This window comes from Melanaphis sacchari, unplaced genomic scaffold (assembly GCF_002803265.2).
Source record: "Melanaphis sacchari strain LSU unplaced genomic scaffold, SCAv2.0 Contig948_pilon_pilon, whole genome shotgun sequence".
Classification (NCBI taxonomy): domain Eukaryota; kingdom Metazoa; phylum Arthropoda; class Insecta; order Hemiptera; family Aphididae; genus Melanaphis; species Melanaphis sacchari.
Window position 1 is genome coordinate 16,292 of NW_020271672.1, and position 11,004 is coordinate 27,295.

Here is an 11,004-nt window from a genome sequence, read left to right on the forward strand (position 1 = left end):
ATAAACCATTGCTTGTTAACAAAAATAAACGTAATATGACTATTGTTTTATAATATTTTTTTATATTTTTCAAGCAATTTTTGTTTAAAGTTTGTACTTTTGTATAATATTATGTATTAGTATATTACAAGGATAAATTTTTACAGTAATACGATAAGTATCCTTTTTTATCATCTTTTGTAAGAGTTAACATTGTGTCTATGTAGGTGATTTCATTTCATTTGTATGAGTTTACTTTTTATTTCCCCAATATAAAATTATTACCTTTCTTTTTTAAAAATAAAATATTATATTTTAATCATAGAATTAATTGCCCCAATTTACACTAAAATTCTCATACTATCTGTTTCTCTAATGCCCCGTCACGCAGGGTTATCACTTTTCAATGTAACAATACAGGACATATTTTTTTTAACAATATAAGGTTTGATTTATTAGAATAATGAACTAAAATATTGTTAATTTTTAAAGCTCTTTAAAATTCAAAATAATAATAGAAATATGGCTCTTTCTTTTATTACGTATATGAATACTTTTGGTATACAAAATTAAGTAGGCCTAGAAATAATTCTAACTTAATATTACACAATATTAACAGTAAAATAAATAAAAATCTCTCACTTGTATTTTAATACTTTTAGTAGGTATAATCGAAATACTAACTGAGTAATACTTTTGTTAGGTTATCAAACAAGATAAAATGTAAGAACAAATTATTACATTTGTGTTAAAAATTAAGAATAAAATAAATAAAAAATCCTCTTACTTTTGTTGTATTATACTTTTAGTTTTTTTTTTTTTTTTTAATATTTATGTATTAACTAATTTATATTAAATAATATAAATAAAAATAAAAATAATTAATTATTTTAGTTTTAAAAGAATATTTTTAGTTACTTATTATTACTTTATATAAATCTTCATCTAATTTTATTTTCTCTGAAATCTGAAATAGTTTTCTTCAAAGTTCAATTCATTGTTTGAAGTTCTAATTTTATAACTTCTACTTTGTAGTAGTTAGGTTCTCTTAGACCATTTTTTATTAATTATGGAAAAAACTCTTTCAACATATGCATTTGATGGTGGAATACTCAACTCATTAGAAACTAAAATAAATATATTTTTGACATTTTCTTGAGTACTACATGACAATATTTTTGTCCATTTAGAGAACACGTTTTTCTCTTTACTATAAATATTTGAAAAAGTTTTTATTGTGCAATACTCACTAAGAAAGACTGGTTGAAAAAATATTTTTAACTATAATGTTTAAACGACTTTAGCTAAATCATTGTAAGAAATTTTATTGTTTAATTATTATAAACATTCGATCACTTAAAAAATGTTGTTATCTAAGAAGTTAAACCACTTAGATAAATATGTAAAATTGTCCAAAGATTTTTTTTGTATTTTTCATATTGGTTTGCTTCTAAATGTTGACTACATAAAATAAATTATGTTCCAAATAATTATTGCTTCAATCTTTCTGTGAGATTAGTTTTTCCATTATTTCATTCAATTCTGTAGCAGAAGTGTTCATAGTTTGTAACCGCTTACTAGTTTGCTGAAAAATTTAAACTACATTTGCACAAAAACTTAAATATATATATAAGTTTTAGAATGAGGATAATTTTCTAGTCTGTATCAATATCTGCATTTATCGATGGTAATTTTTGTAAAATTTTTGGACATTCGCCAATCATCACCAATTAATATAAAATAAAATATTATGGCTGGATAAAATTATGATACTTTGTCAATTGCTGGACCAAGAGATAACCATCTCAGTGGCATAATTAAGATAAAGAGGATCAGGAGACCATATTTTATGAGATTACCACAGAGGATGTAATGCGCACTTTATATCGGCCCTTCTAAAATAAGGGACTCTCATATCATATGGGAACTCTTATAATCCAATACAGAGATAAAGAGATACATTTGACTTGATTGTTTTCTGATTTGCTTAAGAGTGAATAACAATTTAAGAATTATTTTTGCATGTCCAATAAGTTTTTTTTTAAACTACATGATTTAATTAAAAAAAGAGTAATTTAATGAAAAAATACATTTGAGAAGACCAATTTGAATGGATAAAAAGATAACATAGAGGTAGTCATTTTTAATGGCATCATAAATCTGGTGACTTTTGACAAATTGTGTCAAGATTTGAGCTTTAAACTTTTCGACCAAAATTAAACGTTTAACACTCACCAAATCTAAAATCCTGGCTATGCGCGTTACTACAGTAGTTATCTAGGTACCAACTAAAAACATTGTTTTCCCCACAAAATAGAATGATTTAATTTTTTTTTTCTGAATGCTAAATGCATATTAGTAACAAAACATTGCACCATACTATCAACAGAATAAGTGAACATGTACTATTACCAGTGCACATAGAATTTCACATAGTTTAAAAGCTTTGTCAAACAGACAGTCACGGAATTTTATAATTGAATATAACGCGACGATAATATCACAATGCATTCCGTTTGATAGACAATGTGATTAAGATCACAAAAATTAAATAATAATAATCAGGGACCGGTCCAATGTGTGATCTACCGATAAACTGCTATCTACGATAAAGCGTTATTGGTAGAACGTGTGATCTACTGAAAACATATCTATATTTTACATTATAGTGCTATACCTATATAATTATCGATATAATATGGATTTTACGACTGTATTGTATTTCTAAAATACATCATTTAAACATTCCGTTACCATTTAGCGTTCATTCGTGTCATTTCGTTTGTTGGTCAATTTTTTTTTATAACTAGTTTTGTAACGATTTAAATTTTAAAATGAATTCTATTACAACAATGGGTTATTTATTTAAAAATATAATTTTTGATGAATTGAAATTGAGCTCATACTCAAACAATAAAATCGTTATGGAAGTTAGTCAAGTCTAAGTATAATATTAAAGTTAATGGTGCATCTCCACTATTAGACCGCCAACTTAAAGAAGAATGGTGGCGGTCATGCCACCTGGTACAAACTCAAATATTTGATGATTTTTTATCAGATTTAAAAAATACTTTTGCAGTATGGACATAATATATAGTTAATAGTTAATCACACATTGGACCAGCCATTTATTGGTAGATCATACATTGGACCAGCCGTTTATCAGTAGATCACACATTGGACTGGTCCCAATAATCATCATAAAAATATTTCTCAAAACACGAGTTTTATTTTAATCAAATAGATTAATCAATTACAAAAATAATCCAAAAAAATGTTGGGAATGATTTTACACTACCAAGATACGTAGAGAAATTATAAATCCCTAAACAACAATCTAAGGTCAGAGGTGGAAAAAATCATGGTGATAACGCAGATCACGCCATGTAACAACTCTTAATTCAAATCAATAATTGTCCGGAACGCTGCAATAACCGGCACTTCACGATTCTATATAATAGTCGAACCGAATCGCTGAGACCACGGAGAAACGCAGCATTACGCTCTCCGACTAAAATCAGTCCCACTATGAATACTCACAAATCAAACGCCCAATTGAGCTACAACGCTTGGGCCTTGGACACAATAATATATAATAATATTATAAATTATTTTTTACTTCTATGTATAAATAGTATTATTATATTGTGATTTAGATAAATTTCCGGGTACGTATTTCAACAAGTAATATTGTCTTCTAGCAAAAATATCTAGTTATATAATATGATGACATATTTCGTTTCCGTTCCAAAAAATGATTGTGTAACTTCGTGTACCTAATCGTAAACTATGTTATTTAAACATGCAACGATTTCTTTGGACAGCCCCATCTGAAGTTCTACTCGACCGATTTTCATGATTTATGTTTTTCAAACGCAAGTACTCGGTGTGCAGATGAGCCATTTAATGAAAAACGTCTGAAAACACATCAAATATCAACTAAATAGTTTTCCGTGTAATTGCGTAACGATGCCCAGCGCTTGTCGTACGCACACACACACATACACACACACATCGTGCGCGTTCACAATACCAACTGCACAGTCTTCTAGACGTGTCTACTGCGATACTGCTGAAGTGTTGTGCCGCTGTCATCGGTGGCGATGTGCACTTTTGCCCGGCTATACATTTTTGCATTGTGCACAGTGCACACTGCGCGCCACAATCCTACGTCTGTTGCCGCGTTATTGTCGTCGTCGTGGCGTTGTCTGAATTGTTGAATTTTATTGTTTTATTATAATTAATAAAATACCTAATACTATTATTGATTTCATCGTTTTGTCATTTCTTGTTGAATTTTATTCATAATATTATAATTATTTTATATATATATATATGTGTGTGTGTATTAGTTTTTATTTAAAATGGATTATTAATTAATTCCAATAGTGAGCGATAGAAATTATTTATTTCGTTCCGTGTCATATTATGTAATATTTGATGCGCTAGAAAAACATCGAGATATTCGATTAAGAGTTGTTAACTTGATGATGAATAATTGGAAAATGTATAAAGAATTTGTCATTAGTGATCTTTCGAACAAATCAATTATTTATAATTATAATGATTGCAAACATTTAATGAGCACAGATGGCGAATGTGCTGATCATATCGAACTCGAATGCATTAGTCGGCTTTATCCAAATAATACATTTCATGTTTATAGGTAGATCAAAATATGATCTTATTGAATTTGTAGATTATAGTTCATGTGCTATAATGTATAATTTATTTTTTTGTCCCTGTTGACACAAGTTTAAAGTGTTTTAGTTTTTGGTAATAATACGAATATTTCAAATTAATTTATTCTACTTTTAGAAATAAATGTTAACACTAAAAGCGAGAGTAATACCTATTATTTAGCTAAAATACGTTAAAGGAAAAATTGTTTAAGTTAAAATCAGTGCATTTAAATTAAATTATAAATGCGTTTTATCACATAGATAATACAGTACACGTTACTTACTATAATTTGAGTAATTTTATTTAAAATTTAAATGCGAGCATTGTTATTTGTTGCACTTTGAATGTAAAAAAACGACTAAAGGATATTTTGGTTTATATTCTGGTAATGGCAAAATATCTTTACCAAAGTGCCGTTTGCCTAATGAAATATTTGACTTATCAACTGATGAAAATAAAGAGTAGGTAAACAATTTAAAGAAAATATACGTCAATATTTATTAAATTCTTATGATCTTCTAAAGTAAATCTTGTATTAAACGATTATTGTATGTAACTGTTTCAATTGGTTTATGTTTTGATGAATATTTATCGAGTTGTTTAAGTTTGACTATATTGGAAATTAAAAATCTATAAATAATTTATGGCTTGAATCAAACGAATAACACTTGATATTGAATATGAAGTATCAAGTTAATAAAAAAGAAATTTTTTTTATACAAGGTTGTATAAAAAATGTTAAAGTATTGTTTATAATAAAACAGAATTAAAATAAGTTATTCAGATGAATAATTAAATATTTTACTTTCATTGAACATAAAAATGGAAAATATTAAAAATTATGCTTAAATATCCTTAAGACTTAAACTGAAGTTATCAAGTTTCATTATTTTTTTATAATTATAATTTTATTTCGTGAAATACATAATATACAATTTACAATTACTATTATTTTAGTGTTGATTTATATTATTTAGAATAATTACCTTAAAAGGTTAAAAGTTTAAGTAAATTACAAACAATAATAACATACATCTATAGGCATAAAACCAGACTCTATTAACATTAATAGTTAGTCTATGAATGCCCACTTGCAAATCAACGTTCATGTAGAATGGTATCTATATTATTTTATGACTTGTTTATCATCTGTCATCTACCGTATTAATGAATCAAATCATAGATAAGTGTATAATATTAGATTTGTTGTATTTTATTTAAGTTATGTATACAATTTTTGTGTATTGCATGTTAGATTGACAGAGACATAAAATTTCCTATTTAGAATGTAACACATATACTATGTTAATATGTACTTAAATAATTGAAACTATCAATTTCTTGTAAGTACATGAGAAAAAATGGGTTTGATAAATTAGTTTTGAAAATATTGATATTTCAAGAAATATTAAATTAAAGACTAATATTCTTCCAAGTTTACATTAAAATGTTAAGCTTAATGTTTATTTTCAGGTATGTACTTCTATGTGTGTACTATACTATATATGTATTTTATTATATTTTTGTCTGCTTACTAAATTTATTTTTGATTTCAAAATTATTTTAATACATAATTTTATGCATCTAACCATTCTAATTTTTTCACTTCATCTGTAAATTAAAATCAATCGCCTGAATTACACATTAGTAATGACTTGGATATTAATAGAATAGAAATACTTGAATTTGGCATGAACAATTTTAGATGTAGTAATTTAAAATAACTAAAAAAATTAATTAAATATTGCTTAATAACTTGAGTACATATTTGTCATGAATTTGTATTTCTTCAGCCATCAATAATAACAGGCTCACAACATCAAGGTATTTATTATGATTTTTGTCATTTGAGTTAGTAATTTTGAAAACCTTCCAGTAATCTGGACAATGCTTGATCTGAATTTGTCCTGACTATCAAGGCTTTATTGTATAAGTAAAAACTTTTTATTATTAAAATATAATATTTTTTAAGTGTTAGTTATTGTTTATTATTGAAAAAAAACTTATTGTTTTAAAATTTGTTTGTACTTTTATAAAATATGGAAGTAAAATGTATCAAAAAATATGTATGTTGATTAAAATAATTTTTTAAATCATGGAAACCGTTGATGACATTTTGTTATTGCGCTTGTGTCTATCTTAAACTTCAGTCTTTTTAGTTGTATATATTGGTGCTGGTGCTGTAATGACTATTAGTACCTTTTGCTATTCTTGAAGTTATTTCTTTTGGTATTGTTGGTGTTCTACGGCTTCTATGATTTTTGATAATCGGTTTATCTGTGCTAACCCTATAAATCATAAAGATAATTATACTTTAGAAATTCACAAATATTTAAATACTTATGTAATATAATACACTTGATTATTGTGTAATTTCTTAAATTTTAAATTATCTATTTTAATATCTAGTTTATAAACAAGACAGAAAATTATTTTAGACACAATAAACCTATATGCAAAGACATTGAATATTGTTCAATTATCTTAATTTAAAACATTAATAAAAAAATATAACTATTTTATTAGTAATAAAAACTTTCTGAAATTTATGTGAATTTTTAAAATATATAAAAATAACAAACAAACCGATTTTTACCGATTTTAACCGATTCTAGCATCAATAACTTAAAATTTAACTAGGCTAAATTACTTATATTTAAATTACTAAAAAATGTTTTAATGTTGATGAATGTTGAAACTTTTTTCTTAAATGATCCTAGTTATTACAATTGTAAAATTAATTAATTTATTAATCAAACAAAAAAGTTCTCTCAAAATTATATAAAACCCTTCTCTACTTATTACATGATAAATAGGTACACTCAAATTAAGATAAATTACCTTTCTAGTTCTTCGTGACAATATGATTGCATGTAAATTGGAGTACAAGCACTTCTACAGCAATCATCTACGATACCACGTCGTACTCGAGTCCCTTGATTAATAGTAGTATCTAAAATGAATAACAGAGATAATGTATATAATATACTGGATGAAGTATTCTTATTGCTATGATAGTAACCGTATTTTAAATAAGGAAAAATCAAATTCATTTACGAGTCGATTACTCTCATTAGTTTTCTTTATGAAATTATCTTTTAATATCTAAGATTTAAAAGAAATGTTCTTCTAGTACAGGGGTGTCCAACCTTTTGTGAAGTCTGGGCCACATCATATAGGTAGAAGTTGTTGCGGGCAGCATAGTTTTTAATAATAATAGTTAATACATACAGTGTTTTATTTTTATTTGTTGATAAATGACACGAGATCAATGCCGTGGACATATCTCCAATAATAAAATATTTTATCAAAATCGGTTCGAGTTGATCCACTAATCACTCGTATAATTAATGTGTGCCCGTGCTATTATGCTAAGATAAAAGTATTAAACACTATTAAAGTTTATTTAATGTTTAATATTATGTAATTTTATATTATTATGATAAATTTGTTCTCATTAATATTAATATATTATATACAATTAATTAATAGTTTTTAAATTGAAGTGAGGGCCGCATCATTATCTACCATGGGCCGCAAGTTGGACACCCCAATGTAGTACATTAATTTGAATTTTCCCTTATATGGGTCTTTTGTCATTAAATTATATATCATTTTTTATTTGAAATATTATATTATAGGGTTACTAGATTTCGTAATTACCTGCCAGACTGAGACATGGTATTGATGGTTTTTTTTTTAAATTTAACAAATAATATATAAAAAGTACCTATATAACTAAGTATATCCTTTTTTTGTTTTAATATTTATTACCTAACACAATTTTTAAATTTATTTTATTCATTCGGTAATTTATTATTAAGAGTACTTGATATTTTATGTGTTTTATTTTATAAATTTCAACCAAAATAATCTAACCACACAAACACGGAAGTACGTACATTCGCAAACAAAACTATAACAAAAATTATATACCTACTCGTGTGGTGATTAATAAGCCTAAAACCATATTGATTAGATTTAGTAAGTTAGATATCATAAGATAATGATGTAATAATATAGTATACAATATATCATTTTGTATTTTATTGTTAAATAATACAATATTGAATGTTATTTCCTTTCGGATTCTATTAACTGGAACAAACTGAATGACCAGCCAAGACACCCAAACATTCTTTTAAAACTGAGACGAATGGCAAGCCTATTATATTATATTTAATCAGGTATTCTTAAGTGATAAGTTTAATTAACGATGATAAAAATATGACGATATGCTCATACAAAAAGTGCTACATAATACTTAGATTACTAAGTGACGTCCTATTAAAAAAAGGAATCTCTACCATAAGAGCTGTTCCGAATTATTTTCCAAATATTCAATAAAAGTTATGAAACTCGAACAGAGATGAAATGATTAATTATGCTTGCAAGACTTACCTTCAACAACCTGTACAGGAATATCGGGGAGTTTGCAAATTAGCCCCATAACAATTGGGATAGATGACCCACAAAAATGATTTTCGACGTTCCATTCTATGATTTCAGGGACCCTTGGCGCGCAGTCTACCATCATGTTGCAAGTCATTAAGATAATGATGACTTTCAAATAACACCTGAAATACATATACATACTTTTATTGAAACTGACAATAATAAACAATAATAACAATATAATGGACACTATTTAATGCTTTACGGATTCCAATTTCTAGTCATCTAATTTCAGTTTGTACTGAATACACTAACATATCTATTATGATTACTCAGAAATGTAATATATGAATTATTAATGATATTATAATATTATACTATAAAAATATAATATTCTGTATTATCGACTAAAAAAAATTTAAATAAAAGAATATGAAACTATTTATAACAATACTGATAGTTTTGAAATCAATATTCTTGGTATTGTGTGTTATTGTAGAAACGCGATGTCTATTACAAATACAAATTAACTTAACATGTATAAAATATATATTGAGTATTTTACTTACATCATAGTTTATATTCTTTATGAATAGATAACGTCGTTCAAAACAATAGCCTATAAAATGAAAAAAAACAAAGTTTATTAGTTATAAGGTATGTAAAATTTTGATGAACAGAGTAGTGTCACTACACTCAATTCATATTATCTTCTATATATTAAATACGTAAACAACTCTTACAAAATTTAATTTAGTTATAAAAATTGAATAATATTATTTTTTGAAATAAGATATTAAAAATGTATTGTAATTATAAACTGTAAACTTAAATAATAATAAAAGTATAATTATTTGTTAAATGTTATTTTATTTACTCAACATATTTTTGAAAAGTTTATAGTTTTAGGAAAAAATAGTGATTTTAGTTAAAATTATCATCATGTAATGTTGGTATTTATTATATAATAGTGCCTACAATTTTAACGGTTTAACTTAATTTACTATAAACTATTAATTTAAAATATCAATAAAAAATTAATTTTGGGTAGTAAAAATAAAATAATTTACCGGAACGATAATAAAAAATTACTTACCTTTTAAAGTCTATGTATAAAGTCTTGACTTGATAATTGTATTAGTAAATGTAGAAGAGATGAAGTCATTTAAACAGATACGGCAGTTGTCAGCAGACTAATAATATACCTGTAATATTTAGCTGGCCATACCCTAAATAAAAATGGTTGGGATGAATCAAAACAAGTGGACAAGTACCTAGTCAAACTGGTGGTTTTTGGTGGGAGAGGGTGGCTAACGTCGGTTGGACTGTGATTGGCAGGAGTGGTTGGCTAATGTCGGTCTGGCTAGAATGTGTGGCATTACATATATATATATACATTTTTCGTCTCAAAAATAAAAAAACTTCAGATTTTTTTTAAGTGTACTACAAAGTAGGTTTATTAATTTAATAGACATTGTGTATTACGAGTAACCTACGTATTAAGTGTATGTCTCAGTTTATCATAAAGTCATAAATTCGGTACACTAAATAACACTTAGGTGTCATAAGTAGATTATGATTCTATTTAGGGAAAGGGACAATTCATCACAATGCTAATAACCTGAAGAACAATACATTTTACATCCATGAAGTCGTTCTCTGGACTTCGTTAAATCGTCTTCAAGCCTGTTCTGAAATTGTAAAACTTTCATCAATAATTAATTAAAATATACACTTAAAACTATACACAAACTATAATAAACTATATACAATTTAAACTTAATATTTTTGGCCTTAACAATTTTTTGGTTATTGCCGACAAGACAGGCACGGAATTTGAGAGAATGCAGATGCACAGATTTTTATAAAACTGAGTTCTGAGTAGGTAAAAATAAACTGAACACCCATTATTCTTGTTGGCGAACTAATCATTGATTAAAAATTTAC

At 26.0% G+C, this 11,004-nt stretch overlaps 1 protein-coding gene across 1 annotated transcript; it reads right to left on the minus strand.

The window, feature by feature from the left end:
- Nucleotides 1–6,777: 6,777 nt before the first annotated feature.
- Nucleotides 6,778–9,631, minus strand: LOC112603042. Its single transcript, XM_025351443.1, has 4 exons — nt 9,627–9,631; nt 9,064–9,239; nt 7,504–7,615; nt 6,778–6,950 (listed from the first exon to the last, which is right to left on the minus strand). The coding sequence occupies exons 1-4, from the start codon at nt 9,629–9,631 to the stop codon at nt 6,818–6,820; spliced, it is 426 nt and encodes a 141-aa protein (XP_025207228.1). The 3' UTR covers nt 6,778–6,817.
- Nucleotides 9,632–11,004: the final 1,373 nt, after the last annotated feature.